Source organism: Carica papaya, chromosome 8 (genome assembly GCF_054855325.1).
Source record: "Carica papaya isolate Zhongbai chromosome 8, ASM5485532v1, whole genome shotgun sequence".
In the NCBI taxonomy this organism is placed as follows: Eukaryota; Viridiplantae; Streptophyta; class Magnoliopsida; order Brassicales; family Caricaceae; genus Carica; species Carica papaya.
This window is the reverse complement of record NC_142316.1, coordinates 12878250-12902473: the sequence shown is the minus strand read 5'-3', so window position 1 is coordinate 12902473 and position 24224 is coordinate 12878250. Positions and strand designations below refer to the sequence as shown.

The following is a 24224-nucleotide window of genomic DNA, read 5'->3' as shown; positions in this document are numbered from 1 at the left end:
TGGAGCACTTCTCTTCAATATTTCTTATTTGATCTTCATATTTTGAAATATTTCTCTTCAGTTGTTGATGCACTTATCACTAATCTCTAATTATTGATACACTTCTTATTAATTTTTAATTATTTGATGTACTTCTTATCAAAATCTTTTAGAGCACTTCTCTCCAAATTTTAAAAAAGAGTTTCTTATTCTTCAACAATATTTATTTGCTAATTCTTAAACCTATAATTTTTTTATATATGCTCAAATTTTTTACAATAAAAATATTATGATTTACTTTTATGCCAACAATCTTTTTATCATGATTGTTTTTCTTACATACTTCGTATGGTGAAATTTTTTTTCTTTTTGATACTAATGAAGGCTTGTTTGACATCATAGCGATGAAAACTCCCTCAATTATTTTTTGATCTCTCATTGCTCTTCTTTGCTCCACAGCTTGCAAAACATTAATTAATTCTGTAATTGTAATTTCTAAGAGATCTTTAGAATCTTCAAGTGATGAAATCTTTAATTCAAACTTTTATGTAAGCTCACAATAATTTTTTCAACAATTCTATTGTTGGAAAACTCTTCACTAAATACTCTAATATTGTTAACAATTGTCATGAATTTGTTAATATATTCCTTGATTCCTTCATCATTTGAATATTAAATTCTCTCTTGAGATTCAAAACTTACATCAACTTGGTTTAATCATTGTCTAAATACTCAGTTTTAAGAAAATTTCATATCTCTTTTGAAGTTTCACAAATTATTATATTAGTGAAAATCACTTTAAAAACTAAAGAGTACAAGCAAGTTTTTGCTTTATACTTCTTGAATTTTTCTTCATTGTGATTCTTTAGTTGAGCTGCAGTTGGATGAGATGATAACGGTGGGAGTTTGCCATCATTTTTAACCATATCCCACAAATCAAATGATTGTATATATATTTGTATTTTCACAACCCATAATTGATAATTTTTTCTATGAAAATGGAAAATGAAACCAAAAGAAAGGTGTTTGAGACCATATTTTATGTATGAAATTCACTTGTTTTCTTTGTTTTTTTTTTCTCACATACCCATAACCAATAAAGCTCTGATACCACTTTTTGATATTTTTCTTGGTGAAGAAAATTTAAATCTCCATTGATTTCACTCACTTTAAAATTAACAGCTTAAAATGTCTATAAATAGATTTATATTAAATTTAAATATTCTAAAAATAATATATCACTATTTAAAAGATAAATATAAATCAAATTTATTAAAAGATAAACTCCAATTAATAACATAATTTTTTTAAAAATAAATTTATTTTAAATTTAACTAAAAATAAATTTTATTCGAATTCAAATTAATAAATAAAATATAATATAATTTTTACATTAATTTTTAACTATGCAATAATTAACATTTTTCTTTTGGAGTAGGAGAACTAGACTGCTATACTATCACATACAACTATAACGAATCTTTTAGAATCTTGAATAAAATGTTGGATTAAAACTTGAAATTTCAAATCAAAATCAGTATTTAAAACAAAGGAAATGGAATTAGCATAAAATTGTTTTAAAAAATAAAGGTGAGCATAACAATCTTGGCGTTGATGTTGTGTTTGAGATTGCTTGAAAAAAGAGTCCTAAAAAAAATAAACTACTTTAAATAATTTGAAGTAAATAAAATTTTTACTTAAACATTAAACAATTACTCTGAGTAAAATACCAATTATAAAAAATGAACAGTTATTTTTTATAATAAATTAATAAAAATATATATTACAAATACTTTATGATTTTATAATTTCATGTATATATTATCAATTCTAAGAGAATGTCAAAAAGCAACTAACAAAATTGATTACACAAAAAAAAAAAAAAAAAAAAACTAAAATATAAAGTGCTTGCTTTTGCATTCTTAATTTCTAATTAACCGCATTAAAACTTCCACAAGATGACTTTGAACTTGTGGTGGGAGAAGAGTACTTTTCAATCATTGAGAATGGCTAGAAAGCACATAAGAAGGTTTGAGTTGGCTGTGGAATCTGGTGCACAGAAAGCTGTATTGATCTGCGTATTAAGTTGCAGGCATTCATGGCTGATTATCAACAACCTGGAGCGACTGCATGAAGATAACGATAGCTTAGATTCAATAGCAGCTTTTGCAAAGGATCAATCAAATAACTCGGAATATCACAAGGATCAATCAAATAACTCCGGAGATCTCATAGTTCTTAATTCAAGGGCTCTTTTGCCATGTTTTAGGTTCATATACAAATCATTTAAGAAATATCCTCACAAAAAAGTAAAAAAAATATGTGGGGTTCTTTCACAAATGCATTGCACAATTCTGTCAGTTGAAAATTCCAACATTACCATAAATGTTTGCTGCAGCATTTCATGATGTTTATCCAGTTGCTTATACAATTTATTTTTTTCTCCAAGTCAAAGTTAGACTCAGAAAGTGAAAATTAGAGAAAATAAAAAGAAAAAGGAGAATAAAGAAAAGCAGTAAACCCTGAAGCTCCAAAGGATAGAGCGGTGAACTTTGAATTACAACTACTCCCCAAAAGAACAGAATGAATTAATATGAATTAGACCTTGTCTTCTCCTAATATTACTTGCACCCAGAAGTTCTGAGCTGTTTCATATGAATGATGAGAAGAATGCAAATAACTCTGCAAAATTTTCAATAGATTCACTTGCATCACCCAAATCATAAGTATAATAATCAAGGTTTTTCCACTTATATGTTCACAACCAACCTTCAGGACTGACAACATTGTCACTGTATTTGTGGCACAAACTTCAGTATCAAAGAATGCCTTCTGCCACCTTTTTCTCTTTTAAAAACAAGAGTTCCATATATTTACATGCTTATATATCATAGCCAGCAAAAAGCTCACCTGTGATGCAATTATAGCTGTCAAACATTACAAGCCCAAAAGTCTTGAAGTGAGCTTGTCCCCTTGCAGTGTAATCTTCCAGCTATCAACTTGAAATATGAAGACAGAACCTCTTTTAGGAATAGCTACAAATGACAAAAACAATTTAATATATCAGTCAGTATTATGAATTATAAATTTGCTTTCTATATTCTGAACCTCTTTTACTTTTTAGCAATACTGATATTATCAACATTCAACAAGTAGCGAGTAGACATTTTTGGGACAAAACAGAGAAGAAAAAAGAAAAACTATGAGAATGCCCCCTTTGGGCAGAACTTTTCAACATAAGACATTTGTTAAGAATACTTAGTCCATGTTTTGATCAATCAAGCAAACAGAAGGGAGAAAAAACCTACAAGAAGAAACATAATTCAGGACCATGAATGGAGTCAATGAACCCCAAGGACATCAACTTTTATAAACTATGAAGAACATCATTAATAATTCAAAAAGAGAAGTATAGCCCGGAACAACAATTATTTGAAGTTGAATTAAGTTATAGCTAGAACATTTACCAAGGAATTTATCATCTCTCGTAATTATTCCAAATGTCTCTGCAGTCTCACGGACCATAATACCACTCGCTCCAGTGAAAGTACTTATCTTACATTCAGCAACTACAAGAAGTATATTAGAAAAAAATAAGACCACCACACCACTTGTGAAATAAGTTTAAAAGGTTGAGGACTCTTGTACGAAGAGTATTTGGCATATGTAACTAGCCCGAAAATTGAGCTCTAGTTGTATGCAAGACAGAATATTTCAAAATAAAGATAACTGGTAGAAGATGGCTAAAAAAAGGATATTGGCTTTAATTCATCAACATCAAATTAGTGATTGGGAGCAATACAAATACTCTCTGCTTTACTCTCTCTCTTTCGTTCTTATTCTCTTCTTTCTCTAATTCAATCTTACCTGACCTCACAACACTAGTGCCAGCGGCATTGGTTGAATTCCTCATGAATCAAGGCCCTGACACAACTCTACCTCCAGTCCACAATGGCGAACTATTCTAGTGCCAAATCAATGCTAAATTGCAGAACCATAGCACAACAAGCAGAATTTTTAGTCCCCTATGAAGGCTCATTCCCAGCTGATGAGTCTAGAGACAATGCTGCACTGTTGCAAGATCACTATCCTACTTTTGGCAGTTCAGAACAAGCATTATTTAAAGAGAGGAAATAATGTCCCTCACAGAACACAGAGCTAGAAGAGAGAATCTCCCTTGATTCTCCTAAAGATTCCAGTCCTAAATGGTTTAGAAATCAAACTAGGGACTTTTGGTTAAATAGGAAATTTATGTTTACCATTATGATTTGGATTAATTAGATATTCTATGTCCACTGCTATTTAGGAATAAAAAGCATCTGCTACGGAACTTAGGTCTATTGCTACCCTATATATGTATGCAGATTACTAAATTATCATAAACTATTTAAAAAAAAGTTTCAATTGCCTATGCTCAAGAGATTGGTGAATCTCTCTATTGAGCACAAGGTCCTGATCCAAGTAGAAAGGGCAAAAATAGTCCAAAGCCTACAATGAGATCCTTGTTTGGGGACCATAACATTCCATAAACTTAAAAAAGACTTGCTAATAGTTATTTAGTTTAGACATACATGACCAGATTAACATATACAGTAACTATCACGTTCATTTGAGCTGTTTACTCAGAAACAAGCATGGAATGATAAAAAGTTTCAGATGGAATCATAATGTAGAAAGAATATACTTAGACCTAGAATCATAGCACCATGTAGATCTGCGTTAAGGAGAGACAGAGATAATTGATTTTTCCTGCAAGATTGAATCAATAATTATCACATCCAAACATCGAACTGGATTTAAATAAAACATGCAAAAGTAAATGCTTGATTGGGAGATCTGCAAAACTAAAAGGATAACTCACCCAGCAGCTTTCAGAAGTTGTGCTACATAACTTTTCCACATATCATGCATTAGCTCGAACTTATTAAACCTATGAACGAAGCACAGGCCAAATTATAATTTTAATCCATGTATTTCAGCACTAGCATCTCTTGGTAATATTCAAGGGAATTGTCGTTTTTTTTAAATGAATAATATTCAAGAGAATATCTAAACCTTAATTTCTTCAATCTACTAAATATAAACAGTGAAAAAGTTCGAACATAACCAGCATGTCAGTATTATCAAGAACAAAAGAATAAAGAGACAAACAAACTTGACCAATAAAGAGTTGGTGTGGAAATCAGAAACAGTCACCAAAAATCTTGTAAACCTTTCCCCCTTGGTTACTATCCGACAAAGAAGTGATTATTAACAGTTAAATCAGCCAATTCCATTTAATTCAAATGCTGCTGATTTAGTTCAAACATTAAGTTTAAACCCCAAAGTGGCACCATATACACAAATCAAGTTCTTAGTCCACTTTTAATTTTTTAAATCTTTGACAACAATTTTAGGCTCTTTTTTCTTTTAATCTGACATATCATAACAGAAGAGTGCACATGAAATATTAAGAACAAGAAGCCATACAATAGAGCCGCATGTATGCTACTGGGAATAAAACATATGCATAGATAAGAAATATACATGTCTGCTTCCTAGAGTGAATCAACTTTATACATGGCAAACAACTTACTTCTGGAAATCTTTCGGCAAATCAAAAGCACATGACTTCTTAAGTTGCCTCATGGACATGTGCTTTTTAGACCGCTTTGAATGGCTCTGCAAAGCCCTCATTCGGGAGCCAGTAGAAATACCACGTCCTTGTACAAAATTATCAAGAAGAATCCAATTGTCAATTTTCGAGCTTTTGGATCCCTGCATGTACCTTTGAGCTGAATCACCGCTTTGAAGGAGATCATGCAGAATTTTATCAACTATGGTTCCTTTTCTACTAGAGAGCTGCTTGATGCCAAGGAGACTCTGTGTCCAGAATCAAGAAGATTTTTTGACCAAGGAATGCGAAATGCGACAGACAAATAGAAGAGGCTTCAATGAGGTTTTTCTAGACATCTAAAAATTACCTTGGTGTTGGTTGTCAGCAGATTATCATTCATAGGTTGAGAAAGCTGTGAATATGCAGGATGATTTTCTTCGGCATCTGTGTACAAACTAAAATTGTTTTTATTTATATCAAACTAGGAGATACAGAAAAATCCCTCTTTAAGAAAGGAAAGGAAAACATGAAGTCATTTACAGGCAAATCCAGCAGATTAGCATCTTAAGAAATAACAACCAAAAAAGAGAATTTTCTTTGCATAAGGCCAAAGTGATAGCATATCATAAGAACAATAAATGACAATGCATACCAAAAAGTAGTGATTAAGATTAAAAGAATCTGTACTAATATAAGGACCTTTCTTGAATGACATATTGGAGGGTGGGTTAGCTGAAGGATCTATTAGATGGTTTGAAGTGGTAGAAGCATTCCCAGAATCAGTTTCTGTTCTTCCAACTGACGTGTTTTGCTTCTTCTGTTGTTGAAGAACCTCAACTTTGGCCGAAGCAAACCTTCGCTCAAGTGCTTCCATAGTTCGTTTCCTTTGCTGTTGGAGAACTGTGTCTTTATCCATTGCAGCTAGCCTATAACTAGCCTTGCTATATAAACAAGAGCAAACCAAACCTGACAAAGAGTTGAACCAATTGATGTTTGTAAGTAACCATAATCTAAAAATCTCCTTGAATTTACATAGAGGATCAGAAATAATCTATTCATTCATTTTCCTATATTTTCTCTATAATTTCATTAATAAATTTCCAATCAAGTTCAGTTTACAAGATAAGTAAACCAAGCAAAACAAACTTTCATTTTTAACTCATCTTTAACTAGCAAAAGTTCCTTTCACTCTTAGCAGAAGAAAAGAGAGACATCTCCACATTTACAGCTTACATAATCACAACATACACACCCCAATTGCTAATTTGAGCTTTTTATTATCTATCACAAGTGATGCATAGGAACTCAAGAAATTCTATAAATACATTACTCATTACAAATTCTATTGGAGCCGAGATTATCGTCAAAACATGCACTTATAAAATTGTAGAGATATAGGTAAAAATAATGGAAATAGGAATATGTAAGGCCCTTAGCTTATAATGTAAACTAATTAACCTATTTGCATGCATTTATTGTATCCTAACTATTGTAAAAGTGTACTATCGACATTCATCATAGAAAAAGCTAACTAAAAATTATCAAATTTATTATTAATAAGCAAGGGATTGAGAGATTAAAAGAATTTAAAAAATAATAATAATAATAAGTAGGATGTTTCCTCGGTCTTTATCGCTTCAAGAAATTTTCTTACTTATTTTGGGTCTAAGTAATGAAATCTTTAGCATCATTAGTTATTTTACTAGTAATCCATGGAACAGGATTCTTTTCCCCTTTCCAACCTATACCTTTTCGTATAGTCAAAGAGAATTTCTCATAGATCTCTTAGAACATTCCAAATTCACTAAATTCTCAATGACATATACTAAATATCACTCCAGATATGTACGCATACTCTAAAGAATCATATAACCTGTTGGCAGAAAATTTAGGAATTCAAATGCCGACAAATGGGACCTCAGTATTACAAACTAAGCTAGAGAAGAGAAAATTAGTATGTTACCCATCATAAGCCAGCAAACATGCCTTCCTACATTTCTGAATACCATATGCAATGGAGAAAGGAGCAAACTTCTAAAAACAATGCTGTCAAATTTTACTTGTGTTCCAAATAATAAAACAAAAAATAAAACAAAATAAAATACAAGGGAGAATAAGACTAAAAACGATTTTCAAGATGTATTCCCACTATATGGATATTCAAATTCCAGGAGAAAAGGAAAACAAAAGAAAAGGCAGAAAATGATGAAAAGCAGATGAAGTTTAGATCACCAAAGTTTATTAGAAATTATAATTCTTATAAATGTAAAATTATTGCAGTTTTTAGGAGTCTACTATTATAATTTAGTTGCTTTAAGATTTTATTCTTTTCAGTATTCAGCTTTCCTGTTTTTACTAGCAATAATATTTCCTAATCTTATTAGTAATAGTATTTAGAGTCTAATCTTATTTGAGAAATATTAGCTAGGAAACTTTATAGATGTCTTTGTATTTTCACTTTTTGAGAAAAAACTTCAATTATCCAATAAAATACTTTGAGAATTTGTCAGTTTTCTGATTTTTCTGATGCAATCAAATCCTTAAATTTGATGTTTAAAACTTCTTATATGTGATGCCTAAAAACCTAGTTGTGATATCTATGCTTTTATTTGCAAATTCTAAATAGATAAATCAACCTTAAATTTTTTTATATCAATTAATGTTGGAGCTAAAAAATCTCGAAGCCCCACAATCGAACAACCAAACCCATTTGACCGAAAACAAAAAACCCAAAATCACTAACTTAGAAAACCCTAATTAAAAACCCTAATTAAAAACCATAAACACTCAAAATAATCACCAATAAGTTCACAGCCTTTGCTAGACCATGAGAGACATTGCCCTACCATCAGGACCACCAAAGATCCCCACCGACCAAACCCTGAAGCCCTGCCATGAGACTATCAGGAAACTAGTCACTAGTTGTGACAAGTTCTCCAGTCACTGCCTCCCTCGATCCCATTCATTCATGCAATTGTGTCTCACACCAAGCTTTGAGCTGCAACCCCCACCTCCCATCAAGTGGACTAACAGAAGCCCTGTACCATCCACTGACTGAAAACTGGCACCTGAACCCCACACATGTATGACCAGGGAGTGGACATTGCAAAACCATAACTTGTTTGACTTTTTTGAATCAGGTTTAACCAACACCTAGATTGATTCCGTCTCTTCCAGACCAATTCCCAACGGTTTAGAACAGTTCCCAAGAATTATTGCTGTCCTCTTCACCAACTATTATAATGTTGTTGTAAAATTTTTAAACATGTAGAATCTTAAAGAATATAACGAGTTACTAATCATATATAATACAATTGACAAGTCTCTTGTGGTTGTAGCTAAGCACAAGCAGTGAAACTGAAGGAAGGTTAGAAGAGTTTTCTAATTTTCAAACTCTAGTTCAAGAATAAATGTAAGAAGTTTGTAATTCATAAGGATTGTTGCAAAAAAGTTGTTTCAACTTCTAACAGTTGAATGGCTCAACCCTTCAACCGCAACTACATGCGCGACCATATAAACTCACTTGGAGACATAATATAGAGTGTTTGGCTAATTTAACAAAGTTGTGTTTCTATATTTCATGGTATCTTCAGTGATTCAATCTTGTGTAACATAGCTCCTATAATGTTCTCAGATATTTTTCTAGGTTGACCTTGATTTCATGATTAACATGTTCAACATGATGAGACTACCAATACATATCCATTTACATTTGCCATAAAGATTACCTTTAGAACCTCTGATTATATAAGAGATAAGTAAATATAAATGTCCAAAAGTACCTGCAGTCAATAAAAAGGAAGCCTATTGAAGTGGAGAAGCAAGAAGAACCACCATGTGTTCCTATTGTTCAAAATCTTTTCTAAAAGACAACTCTATTTTGATTCCATCCTCCCGCCAGGATTTCACTCTTCTAAACAATTGTATGTATCCATTATATTTGGTATCGAAGAGAATGACCAAGCACAAAGTTTGTTGAAGTTTCATGGGGAAGCTTGAAGATCCAGCCTTTACATCATTCATCACTTTGAATTTCGTGAATGAGTTTTCTCCGTATAGGGGAGAATAATGTAGAATGAATTAAATCTTGAGTGCCTAAATATATTAGAAACTGTAATTCTTTTAAATATAAAAATACCATACTATTTAGAAGTCTATTATCATAATTTAGTAACTTTGTAATTTTATCCTTTTTAGAATTTAGTTCCTTATTTTCATAATTAGTAGTATTTCACAATTTACTTAGCATTACTATCTTTTAGTTTATCTTGTTTGAGAAAGATTACATGGCAAGCATTATAAACATTTTTTTAATTTTACTTTTTACAAAATACTTTAGTTATTCAATAAAATACTTTCAGAATTTCTCAATTTTTTTGTGACATGATGCAATCAGACCCTTGTATACGATGTTCAAGACTTATTAAATATAATGTTTAAGAAACTTTAGGTGTGATTTCTAAGTTTGTATCCCTAAATTCTAAGTAAAGACATTGATCCTAATTTATCTTAGATAAAAGGAAATTGTGAGATAAATCAACAAATATCTAATAGACTTGGTGATTAAAAGGAAAAAACAATGATGATTCAGCTGAGGTTAGTGGAAGAAAATGCCAGAGAGCATTCAAGAAAGTTCTCTCTCTCTTTGGACTTTTATTAAATTGCACGCATGCCAAGACACTTAAGGTGGTTCTCTGAAACTAAAGCATGACCATGGTCAGTAAAAAGAGGAGACATATACACAGCAAAGAAAAACATAAAAATGGAGTTAATCTATATGTATATATATCAAATCATGCCTTAATTTCCTCATGTTAGAGTCTGGACAACTTCCAAAATCTCATTGTCTCACATGCAAGGTCCAAAAAATCTTATCAGCCATCAGACAACCAAGCTTAAAAAGAAACAAAAAGAAACCAACAGAAGGCATTGAACAAAGAGGAAAGATAAAGGCCTTTTCCTGAAATGAACGACTAGACCATCAAATTTATCCATCACATTATCAAAGCAAGATATCCAACTCTTCCTTGCTGCTACATGTTCTCAGACTATATAAGACTATGTCAAGCAACGTTGAACAGCGCAAGAAGCAAAAAAAGATAGAGAAACGACAATACCCAAGGGAGTCTGAACAAGATTCTAGTAGGACTTTCTTCTAACAGATATCACATAAAACGAATCTACCATCTTAATAACATTATATCAAACAGATGGTGAGCTCCAAAGAAACCATCCTTCAAATGGTACCAAGCCAACCTAGGCCCTGATCAAGTAAGCCCTGAATGAAAAACAAAATGAGCAGAGGACTGAGGAGTATCCATGAAGGATTTTTGTAAAAGAAAAATATCACAACGGTAACACGGGGCAAAAACTCCACAAAAATATTAAATTTAAAAACTTTAGAGTCATTATCAATTCTATTAGAAGCAAAATCGAACATTGAAAACATAATCCACCTGTCCATTTTTAGAGACTCAAATTTAAAATGGAACAAGGTAGGAAAGTGCAAATTACCAACCTTACAGTGCAGACTAAGTGGTCAAATGTATTTTGTACACTTATTTACTAACGTCCTAAGTATTCTGAAGTGGGTGATTGTGACATTCATTTGTAAATAAAAGTTTACTAATCAAAATATTTAGAGATTTGGAGATACATCAAAAAGAAAAGTATAGATCAATTAAAATAAAATTAAAGGAATAAAAATTCCACCATATTCTCTACAAAATTTCCTAACTTTCATGTTGAGAGTGCTTCTTCATCATATTGTTAGTCGATAGTCATAAACTACCTTTATGAGTTTTTTTTTTAAAAAAAAAACTAGGACTGTTATAAAAAAATCACAAAAATTAAATAATAATATGTCAGATTTGTTCTTTAATCTTCTTTCAACATCAGCAGTTGTTGATATGACTGCATCTACTAGACTAATTCAATTTCTCATGGGACTCAGTGATTCCTTTAATTATGTGAGAAATCAGATCTTGGTAATAGATCCTCTGCCAACAGTAAACAAGGCCTATTCTATGATCTTGAGGGTAGAAAGACAAAGAGATGTGCACAATATGTTTACTGAAAAAACTGAACACAATGCAATGTTGGCAAAAAATCAAGTTGCTGGAAGAGGTACTTCTTTTGGGCAACAGCATTCCAGTCAAAGCCATAGAGGCGGAAGAGGAGGACGACGTTCATTAAGGAAAAAGACAGACATGCATTGTAGCTATTGTAATCAAGATGGACATTAGAGACAATCTTCTTTCAAGTTACACGGTTATCCTGATTGGTATAATGAGATGAAGGAACAAAAATCACAAATAACTGAGAAACGTTATGCAAATGCAGTTGATACTCCATTATATGATGAGAAGCAACATAATGCAATGAATGATAATTGGGGAACAAAGTTGAGTGACATGATCCAAGAGGAGTTCAGTAAGTTCATGAAGAACAAAAATGTCCAAGCTGACAATGTCAATTTTGCTCATTTCAAGGATTTTGCAGGTTCTGTTGTTTTACATGCACTGAATTCAATTGATTGTTTAGAAATAGGTACTTGGATAATAGACACAGAGGCATCTAGTTATATGTGTGTAGATATTACACTAATTCATTCACCCACCTAGACTATTAAATCTACATTAATATGTTTACCTGATGTTTCTATTAAGTTTGTTCATCACATAGGTGATGTACAACTGAATCTTAATCTTATTTTAACAGATGTTCTCCATATTCCTATCTTCAAATTTAACCTTTTGTCCATAAATAAATTATCTGTTGCAGCCTTAATCAAATTTGTTTTCTATCCTAACTTTTGCATATTGCAAGAGCTGAAAACTAATCAAGTATTAGCAGTTGGAAAAGTGGTTGCAAGGTTATACATTTTAGATCATAGGTCATTTCATTCAAATACTATCAAGTTCTACACTATGTCATTGGTACAAGAAGTGCAAACCATTCCTTTTTCCACTTTGACTTATGTAAACACCGAGACCTGTTTTAAAAATAATACCTCAATTAATTCCTTTTCTCATTGGCATCACAAATTAGGTCATTCATCTTCCATTGTACTCAAACATCTACCTTTTGTATCCTTTCAATTTTCTGATAATAAAATCTGTGATACTTGTTTCTTTTCTAAACAAAGTCGATTACTGTTTACTCCTAGTATTATTTATTTTGTTAAGTCATTCCATCTTGTTCACATAAATATTTGGGGACCTTATAAACAATCTATAACTACTGGTGCCCATTATTTCTTGACAATTGTGAATGACTATAGAAGAGCTACTTGGACTTATCTCATGCATCATAAATCACAAACTATTGGACTTTTAGATATTTTTTAAAAAATGGTAAAAACACAATTTAATGCTTTAGTTCAATAAATCAGAACTGATAATGGTTTAGAATTTCTTAGTCAAAATTGTCAAGCTTTATTTCATCATAATGGCATATTGCATCAAAAAAGTTGTGTTTACACTCCACAACAAAATAGAGTTGTGGAAAGAAAGTATAGACATTTACTTCAAGTAGCTATAGCTCTCATGTTTCATTCATTTTTACCAAGACATTTTTTAGGTGATTCAATACTTACTGCTACTTATCTTATTAATAAATTCTCAAGTCAAATTTTATACTAGAAATCACCCCATGAATTTCTTTTTGATCATGTACCAAATTACACATGCTTAAAATGTTTTAGATGTTTATGTTATTCTACTAACACATATCCACATAAAGATAAATTTGAAACCAAATCTTTCAAATATGTTTTCATTTGATATTCAACTTGGTAGAAGGCATACAAACTTTATGATTTACATTCCAAACAAATCTTTACCTCTAAAGATGTTTTTTATGAAACAAAGTTTCCTTTTGTTTCTCTGTCTTCTTCCATTGTTTTTGTTCCTATACCATCTATTCCTCTTACCTTGGATCATGAGATTAATGTTCAAGATAATGCTCAACTTAATAGTCATCAATTAGTACCTCATGTTCCATCTCCATTACACACATCATCTCCTATATCTTCTCTTTCTACTGAATCTGTCCAGGTTAGACATAGTACTCGAATAAGGTCAAAACCAGTTTAGTTGAATGATTATGTGTCTAATGTTGCTCCTTATGCTTCTTTTTCTTCTGCTAAATAAGTTCAGTCTTCTTCTTCTACAATGTTACCTACACTTTATACTCCTAACACTTTTCCATATACTACTAATACTTGTTTCTCACCTACATATGATGACTTTTTGGCCAATATCACTGTTGTAAAAGAACCTGCTACTTACAATTAAGCGAAGAACCGTGCAGAATGGAATGAAGCTATGAACCAAAAGCTGACAGCATTGGAAGAAAATAATACTTGGGAATTAATAGAATTTACCTGCTCATAAAAGGCCAATTGGTTCTAAATGGGTACACAAAGTGAAATTGAAGCCAGACAGAAGTTGATAGATATAAAGTTAGGTTGGTGGCAAAGGATATAATCAGTTGGCTGAAATTGACTACATAAACAGTTTTTCACCTGGTGCAAAACTAGTGACAGTGAGAATATTTTTTGCTATAGTTGCTGCTCAATCTTAGCCTTTACATCAACTGGATATCAATAACTTCTTTTTGCATAACTTCATAGATGAGGACTTATATATGGTACCTCCTGATGAATACACTAAAGTCAAGTCTGGACAGGTACGCAAACTTAAAAGGTCTTTGTATGGATTAAAACAAGCTTCTAGGTAATGGTATGAGGACTACATAGTTATAGCAATATGGCTTTAAGCAATCAGTAAATGATTTTGTTTGTTTACAAGAACTATCAGTAACTCATTTTTTATGTTACTAGTTTATGTTGATGATGTACTAGTTGCTGGAACTCAAGAACATGAAATCATCGCTGTCAAATAATTTTTGCGTAAAAAATTCATTACCAAGGACTTAGGTATGTTAAATATTTTTTGGGCCTTAAGATGGCTTGTTCATCCTCTGGTATGTACATTAACCAGAGAAAGTATACATTGGATATTATAATGGATACTGGAGTTGTAAGTGCAAAATCTATTGTCACTTCATTGCCAAAAGGAATTAAATTTTCTCAAGATGATGGCAGCTCATTCCTTTCAAAACCAGATTCTTATAGGCGTCTTGTAGGCAGATTGCTCTATTTAGGTTTTACCAGGCTTGACATTTCTTATGCAGTACAGTAGCTTAGTCAATTTGTTAATGGTCTCAGGCAACAACATTAGGATGCTGCACTACATGTGGTTCGTTATCTAAAAAGATGTCCCTCAAAAGGGCATAGTATCGCATTATGGCAGCAACTATATGTGAGTTGCAGTGGATCACAGCTTTAGTGCAGGATTTTAGTGTCAAGATTCTAACTTCTATTTCTTTTTGGTGTTATAACCGGGCAGCTTTGCATATTACTATCAATCTTGTATTTCATGAATTGAAAGCGATTGCCATCTAATTCGAGACCAAATATAAACAAGGCTTCATTAAACCACAACATATTCCTTTGAAGCAGCAAGTTGCAGACTTGTTTACAAAGTCATTAGCTGCTCCTTTGTTCCATCAATTCACTACCAAGTTGGGCTTGATTGATCTTCATCGAGCTCCAACTTGAAGGGGAGATGTAGAATTGTTATGCTGTGTCAGCTGTTGTCAAAATTAGTTAGATGAGCTGGCAGGTAGTTTTAGTTTTAAATGAACTGACAGGTAGCTTTAGTATTTTGTTTTGTATATAAAGGTGTTAGGAGAGCTATATCTCCAGAATAAAAAAATAAAGAAGCAATTTCTTCTTCTGCTTCAATTTTCTGAGTTTCTTTACTCTATGATATTTTGTTATAGAAGCAACCAACAATAATCATACTTGAAAGATCTAAGACAAAGAACAAAATCATACTTGAACTGTATTAACACAATCTAACAGTGAACAAATCTCAACTGCAAACAGTAAATAATTTTCAAACATCATCCATCTTTGAACCTAAACATGGATTAACTAACATAAATAAATACAATAAACCTAAACCAAAACATCTAACAATTCATTAGAGAACCACAGAGGAATAAAAATGAGCTTCGAAACAGGTATGTGATCCTTATAAACTAACACCACGCATTAAAACACAGATTCATGGAAAATACTCAATTTAAATTCACACGTAGATTCATCATATTCCAGATAACCACAATGCATAATTACAAGAAAATTAACATGAACCTACTGGAATTACGAAATTCAAAGAAATTAAACAAATACCTAAAATTTGGGCCAACTACTTTCAATCTCTTCCCTTCGTCTCTGCTCCCTTCTCACTCTCTGATCCACCCCGCTCACAACTGCGCTCGGCCTCTTCTATTGCGCGCTGGGAATCCACATAAAATCACTGTATCGCCAGAACTGATTGAATCCCGAAACTCCCTCCAGTTTTCTGGCGTCAACCTCCTCTGGCTTTCCCTTTTCACCGCCGTCACCATCCTGCTTCCCTCTACTTCTCGGAAACCAAAAGTCCTAGAGCTTGTGGTTTTCGTTCTAAGAAAACGGCGTCGTTTCAGCGTCCATTGAGTTGCATGCTTCGAACGACGTCGTTTCAATTGTCTAGATTTGGACGGCCTCATTTGATTGCTCTCCTTTTAGACTCTGTGAGGCGTCTGTTTTCCCAAATCGCCTCCTTATTTGGCCTCCAAATGTCTCCCCACAATGTTTCCACGGAAAAAAGAAGCAAAATAATACCCTCTACCTATGTACCATATTTCTTTTGTTTTTATAGGTAGTAATATACATATTAAAAACGAAAATTTTAATTCAAAATTTGTTCATGCATTGCACATGCTACCTAGCTTTCCATATTGACTTAACAATTTAATCATAAATGCATCTAACTCCCTCAATTATCAATTAGTTGATATATATAATCAACTATACTTAGCTGTGATCAACGCCATTATTTTTGTCTATCCGATAAATTAATTTTTTATCACAGATATTAAATTTTTTATCAATTGATACAGTCGCTTATAGATAATTTAAAAGTGTTGATTGATTGGTACTACTACTAGAATGTGTCTCATCAATTGCTCCATTATATCCCTTCAGAAATTAATGATAGCGATAGTAATAAATTTTAAAATAGATCATGGCCTATAAATTGTATGAACTCAAATAAGAGCACTATTATATCAAAATATGGCCAAAACTTTCTATCTTCTTGAATTTTTGATGAACATTAATTTAATTCTTCATCTTCGGTGTTGGCAATTTATTTTTATTATAATTGACTAGATAATAAATTTATAAATTAAAAAATACTTAATATTTTATTAATAGAAAGAATATAAATTTTACAACACTCACAAGATAAAATCTCATACTCCAAACTCGTTATGTATTACCTTGTTGAAGTTAATAATTCTCATTTAATTTTTTTTATCTCACGTCCCAAATATTTTTCTTTTCCTCACACTCATCTATATTTTCTCTTTTATCTAAACTTATTTATATAAGTAGAAAGGTTTTTATTTTGCTTTCACCTTCTTTATTGTTGTCGTTCATTTCATCTCTTTATTTTTATCGTTTCACCTTTGCCTCTCTTTATTATTAATTAATTGAAGAAAAAGGCAAAATCAATTATGTCTACAAGCTTAATAAAGCCTTATATGGCTTAAAGCAGACACCTAGGGCTTGGTTTGAGAAACTCAGGAAAACTTTGTTAAATTGGGGCTTCAGGAACTCAAAATGCAATTCCTCACTCTTTATTTTGAAAAACAAAGGTGAAATCATGTTTATGCTCATATATATTGATGATTTGATCCTAAGAGGTAACAATCCTACCTCACTTAAAAGGTTTGTGCAAGAGTTGGACAAATTATTTGCCCTAAAGGATTTAGGCTCATTGCATCTTTTTTTTTTGGGAATCGAGATGATAAGGGATGATATAAGATTTTATTTAACACAATTAAAGTACATTGAAGAACTGCTTAAGAGAACCGATATGAAAAACTATAAGCCATGCTCTACACCCGCCATTCTTAATGTTGTACAAACTTCTTAGGAGGATAACTACTTAGAACTCTAATATTATAAAGGAAAATAATTGGTTCCTTGCAATACTTAACTCAGATCAAACTAGATATTGCCTTTATCATCAACAAACTAAGGCACCAAAGAATTTGGTCTTCATATATAGCCATGTAACAACTATACTCTTATAAGGTCCTTAGATGCAGACTCGACATGTAACAAGGATGACAAGAGATCGATAGTTGGGTATTGTGTGTATTTTGACTCAAGTTTTATTTCCTTGAGCTCTAAAAAGTAATATGTGGTGGTAAAATCTAGTGTTGAATTCGAGTAGAGGTCCTTTGTTCATGTTTCTTGTGAAATTCCATGGTTAGAATCACTACTTGCAGAGGTATCTATTTCTCTTTCAACAACTCCTATTACTTGGTGTCATAACATGAGTGCAAATCAACTAGCAAGTAATCCAATTTATCGTGTAAGAACCAAACATATAGAGTAGACATTTATTTTATACAGAATAAAGTCCTTGATAGAAAACTTGAAGTCAGGTATATCCCTTATTAAGACCAAATTGCAGATTGTTTAACAGAATCTCAAGTTGGTGCTCAATTATGCCATTCAAGGAGCAAACTTGGAGTGGTCGAGAGTGTCAAAGAACGAAGATGATGTACGTGGTCAACAATCCACATTAGCAAAATGCACACATGGTGTATACTCAGACAGGAAAGGAAAGGTAAAGGTGGCAGAGTTGCCACGTCAAGAGACTAAAGGTCATCTCCCTCCACCTTAGGAGCAGCAGTGAGGAAACTGTTAAGTCTCTGTCACCGTGTCTCCTAATCATTAGTGACCTGCAGATCTGTTAATGATTTCCCACATATTCTTTGTAACCAATCATGCAGTGGGTGACATACCCATCATACGGTTATATTTGATTTTCCATTTTTGATTATTTTTTATTTTGTAAAAAGGGTAAAAGAAAGTTCCTTCTACCCCACACTGTATTATTCTTCAATTATTAATATAAGAAAAGGAAGGTAGAGACATACACTATGTTTTTCACCAAAATCTGCAAATTTCATTTTCTCTTAGAGTTCGTTCAAATCTTTACATGGTATCAGAGCCATGGCTCAAGACGAACAAAACCAGACCCTCAACGTCAACCCCTTTTCCATGAGCAAAACCATTTTTGATCCTACCAATCCCATCAGTCCATATTACATTACCCCCAATAAAAACTCAATAGCTGTTCTTGTCCCGCAGCTTCTCAATACAATAAATTATCATGGATGGGCTAGTATTCATCGACGGGAGAGTTCATCCTCCAGCTGATGCCAATAACCCCTTAATGGAATATTGGCTCAGATGTAACGATATAGTGATCACCTGGTTGCAAAACACACTGTTAGCAGACATTAAGACAAGCACTCTCTATGAAGAAACGGCACACGAACTTTGGAGTGAGCTTGAGCATAGGCATGTGCAGCAGAATGCACCAAGGGTTTACGAAGTGAAGCAGAACATCGTAAACCTCGTACAAGGAAGCGACTCAGTAGGTATTTACTATTCCAAACTCAAGGCACTTTTTGATGAACTGCTGAACTACGAGTCAATACCAAATTGTACTTGTGGAGGCTTGAAAGCCATGGTTGATTACCAACAACGAGATTGCGTGATGAAATTTCTGATGGGGTTAAATGAATCATTCAAAGGATTGAAGGCTCAGGTGCTCTTGATTAAGTCTTTTCCCACATTGAATGAGGTACATTCCATCATTCAGCAGGAAGAAAAAAGGAGGGATATATTAGTTGACCAACCAAAAGGGGAGATGATGGTGATGATGACCAAAGATGGAGGAAAGCAAAGCAACACACAAACTCCAAACTCGAAGAAGTACTATTGTAGCCACTGCAAGGTTCCAGGGCACTCACTAGAGAGATGCTTCAAAGCGAACCCAAACAAACCTAATTGGTCGCATTACGGAATGCCAGAGCATACGATGGAGGTCTGCTACAAACTCCATGGATATCCCAAAGGGCATAAACTGTATAAGGGAAGCAAATTCGGAGAGATTCATGCAAATCAAGTCTTAAAGGATACAACACAGGAATTGTTTTGGATAACAAAAACCCAACGTGATCAGCTGGTCGCACTCCTGAACCAGAATGCCAGTTCCTCCTCAAAGGAAGATGACTCAAACAATTTGCCTAACTGTTATGTATCTATTCTAAATTATTATTGTGGAGGATCAAAAGGACTATCCTTTGAAGGTCCTCATGGGTCTGAATGAGTCATACAAGGTCATCAAAACTCAAATATTGTAAATAAAACATTTTCCTAGTTTAAATGAAGTGTACTCAATTATACAAAAAGAAAAAAATTGTCAAAAAATCTCATTGGATGTTTTAGCCAATAGAACTCTGACTTTCAATATTAAAGAAACAAATAAAACTGTCAAAGGACCCAACCAAAACTGTGAACAATATTACTGTTCCCATTGTAAAATGGTAGGACATTCTTCGGAGTGATGCTTTAAAACAAATCCTAATAGACTCTTATGTTCCAAATGCCATATGCCTGTGCACACTATGGAAACCTACTTTAAGCTTCGAGGGTATCTAAAGGGGTAAAAGTCTCATAGAAAGACCAAACATTTAAATGCCAACCAAGTCCTTTTCCTTGTTACACATGAATAGATCGATGCTGAAAATCAATATGTCATCACAAAGAAGTGATAGTATCTTAACATGACATCATTCTCACCCACATTTGGGTTGTTAAACTTGATGATATGTATTAGAAAAAATTAATACCTAAAGCATGCATAACCAACACAAGGTAAAAATAGAAAAGGAAATAACATAAGATTTTACATGGTTTGGCAATGTGCCTACATCAACGGGCAAGACTAGCAAGAAAAATATTCTACTATAATCAAAAGAGAGTACAACACCCATAGAGTAACAAACCTATATATAGGGAGGCTTCTAGGGTTTTTCTTTATATACCCAAAATACACATAATATTAGTCCTTAGGACAATTACAAAAATACCCTTATGATTAAAATTATCAGAATTTAAATCATATCAATAAATCTTCTCCTTTGCTTAAATTCTCTTCAAAATCAAAGGAAATGATCTTCTTATTATTCTGTCTTGCGATAGTGCCTGTACGAGGGCACTAATGAGTATTACATACTCTAACCAAGTCTAGGCAATGGTTAAACTTGCTAACTGGGATTGCCTTGGTCATCATATTCATGGGATTCTCCTATGTAGATACTTTCTGCACAACTATGATACCTTGTGATACAATGTCCCAGACGAAGTGATATCTAACATCGATATGCTTTGTTCACTCATGGTACACCTGATTTTTGATGAGATGTATGACACTCTGATTATCACAAAATACTATCAACTTTTTCCGTGTTAACCCAAGATCACTCTCACCAAACCTTGTAGCTAAATAGCCTCTTTTACTACTTCTGTTAGAGCCATATATTCAGCCTCTATGGTAGACAAGGCTACTGTAGCTTGCAACGTTGCCTTCCAGTTGATAACACTTTCAAATAGAGTGAATAGATAACCTATCAGAGATCTTCTCTTATCCAAATCCCCTGTAAAGTCTGAATCCACATAGTCTACAACTAAGTCATTCATCTTGGCTTTGTCAAATATCAGACCCATATCTACTGTACCTTTTAAGTACCTTAGAATCTATTTCACTGTCTGCCAATGTTGTTTCCCAAGATACGCCATGTATCTACTCACTACACTAATTGCATGTAAAATATCAGGACGAGTACAAACCATGACATACGTGATACTATCTGCAGCACTCGAGTATGGAACACTAGACATATACTCCATGTCTTCATCTATCTTTGGTGATATATTTGTAGATAACTTGAAGTGAGTACCAAGTTGAATCATTACAGGCTTTGCATTGCTCATATTAAAGCGCTGCATTGCTCTCTCAACATATTATTTCTGATATAAGAAAAGTTCTACATCACTTCTATCCAGAGTAATCTCCATTCTCAGTATCTTCCTCGTAGTACCTAAATCTTTCATCTCAAACTCTTTACTTAACTGCCTTTTCAAATTATCAATCTGCGATATGCTTTTAGTAGCAATAAGCATATTATCTACATATAATAACAAATATATAGCATAATCATATGACAGTCTCTTGTTATACACGCAACTATCATAGATACTACGAATGAAACTATTCTATCTCATGAATGTATCAAATCTCTTGTACTATTGTCTAGGTGACTGTTTCAAATCATACAAAGATTTTTTAAGTAAACAAACATGTTTTTCTATACCTGGAATGATAAATCCCTCGGGCTGACTCATAGATTTTCTCCTCTAATTCATCATGTAGAAATGCAGTTTTTACATCTAACTGCTTCAACTCTAAATCATGAAGAGTAACCATAACAAGTGAAACATTGATGGAACTGTGTTTCACAACTGGAGAGAACACTTCATTAAATTCGATCCATTCTCGGTTAGTAAAACTTTTAGCTACCAATCGAGCCATGTATTGCGGTGTTTCTACCTTCGGAATGCCTTTATTTTTCTTGAAAATCCATTTACAACTACTTTATGTCCCTTTGACAATAGAAGAAGTTCCCAAGTCTGATTCTTGTTAAGTGACTCAATCTCTTGACCCATAGCACCAATCCATTGATTTGTATTTGAACTGGATATAGCTTCACTATATCTTTTAAGTTCTTATAAAACAACTATCTCTGTAACTACTAAAGCATATGCAACTAGATTTTCATACATCTACGGTGGTCTAATCTGTCTTCTCTCACTGTCTGTTGCGATGCTATAAGACTGTTGTTGATCACTAGTACTTTGATTGAGCTGCAAGGGTCTCTATCTCTACCTCTAATTATTCTCCAATACTGGGATCTGATTTTGCTATTGCATTCTCCTTTCTAATTATCTAATGAAGTAGACTCATTAAATGTCATAACTCTACTGATAATAAACCTTGGAGACTTTGAACCACTGCACCACAACCTGCAACTTTTTACTCCGGAAGCATATCTTAGAAATATGCATTTCTTTACCCTCGGCTCAAGTTTACCATCGCTTACATGAGCATAAACAAGGCAACCAAACACCCTCAACTGATAGTAATCAGCAGGCGAACCAAACCATACCTCAAAAGGAGTTTTGCACTCAATAGTTGTTGATGGATATCTATTAACTAAGAAACAACCTGTATTCACAGCTTCTACCTAAAATTCCTATCCCAAGCCTTTAATGAGACTGCATACTTCATGCTTTATTATAAAGCGTTCTATTCATGTGTTATGCAATGCCATTCTGTTATGGTGTCCCAACACAAATGCAGTGTCTTACTATTCCTTCCATATTGCCGAAGTCATCAAATACATGATTGCAGAATTTCAACCCATTGTCAGTCCTAAGACACTTGACCTTTCTGTCGTCTGCTTCTCAATCATAGTCTTCTATTTGACAAATGTTGAAAATGCATATTCCTTAAACTTTAGAAAGTATACCCAAACCATCCGAGAATAATCATCAGTCAAAGTCATAAAATATCTTACACCATTTTTGAAGGGAGTTTTATATGGACCCCATAACTCAAAACAGATATAATCCAACTTATCCTTGTTCTTGTGCAAATGCCTGTTTGTTGGACTTCATCCTGGTATGTTTTTCAAACACACAATGTTCACAGAAATCCATAGCTTCTTTTTCATAACCATTCAACAAATTCTGCCTGCCCAACATAAAAAATCCCTTGTCACTCATATGACTTAAACGCATATGCCATAATTTAGCTTGACTTTGATCACTGTTCTCTGATGCTACAGCAGCTTCCCCTGAAACTATATTGCCTTGAAGAGTATATAATCTACATTCCAAACTACCTTTCATGATTATCATTGAGCCCTTGTACACTTTAAGAATACCATTCTCTGCATGAAACCTGTATCTTTGAGAATCCAGAGTAGAAAGAAAAATAAAGTTCCTCTTAATCTGAGGAACATGCCAACACTCGATGGTTTTGATAGCTCCATCAAACATTCTTAATCTGATGTCACTAATACTGTCTACAGTCAATAGACTATGATTGCCCATGTACACTGTACCATTCATTTGTTTATATGTAGTAAACTAATATTTGTGTGGATACATATGGAATATAGCACTAGTATCAAGAATCGAAAAATTCTTCCCATGATTAGAACTCACATATAAGATTTCTCTAGCACTACTGTTATCACTCTCATCGGAATTGTTGTCGTCAACTAAATTCACAGAGTTCTCTTACTTCTTTCCTTTTTTCTCTTTCAACTTGGTACAATCTCTCTTAAAGTGACCTTACTCCCCGTATTCATAATAATTTACCTTCTTAGCTCTAGATTTTGATATACCCTTTAACTTATTTCTTCTTTGTGTTATTCCCCTATTCACCAAACTCTCTCATTTTGTTCTATACTCTGGAAAATTCTTTTTCAACTCCTTCGATTTTAATGCATTACTGACATCATGCAGTGAAATACTGTCCTTTTCGTGCAACAAAAGTCTCATATGAAGGTGGTAGTGAACATAATATGATTAGCCTTG

At 33.1% G+C, this 24224-nt stretch overlaps 2 protein-coding genes across 3 annotated transcripts; one reads left to right on the top strand and one right to left on the bottom strand.

Moving 5' to 3' along the window:
- Positions 1-1712: 1712 nt before the first annotated feature.
- POP4 (ribonuclease P family protein) lies at positions 1713-16215 on the bottom strand. Of its 2 annotated transcripts, XM_088209315.1 has the most exons (10): positions 15840-16215; positions 10693-10853; positions 6275-6541; positions 5943-6019; positions 5555-5841; positions 4841-4909; positions 4670-4728; positions 3447-3548; positions 2890-3014; positions 1713-2105 (listed from the first exon to the last, which is right to left on the bottom strand). In XM_088209315.1, the coding sequence occupies exons 3-9, from the start codon at positions 6489-6491 to the stop codon at positions 2917-2919; spliced, it is 909 nt and encodes a 302-aa protein (XP_088065441.1). In that variant the 5' UTR covers positions 6492-6541; positions 10693-10853; positions 15840-16215; the 3' UTR covers positions 1713-2105; positions 2890-2916. The 2 variants fall into 2 exon arrangements, with proteins under 2 accessions (XP_088065441.1, XP_088065440.1); XM_088209314.1 differs by lacking the exon at positions 10693-10853 and having other exon boundaries at positions 15840-16209.
- Positions 16216-18882: 2667 nt separating this feature from the next.
- LOC110815796 (uncharacterized) lies at positions 18883-19887 on the top strand. The gene has a single exon (XM_022043743.1). The coding sequence runs from the start codon at positions 18883-18885 to the stop codon at positions 19885-19887; it is 1005 nt and encodes a 334-aa protein (XP_021899435.1).
- Positions 19888-24224: the final 4337 nt, after the last annotated feature.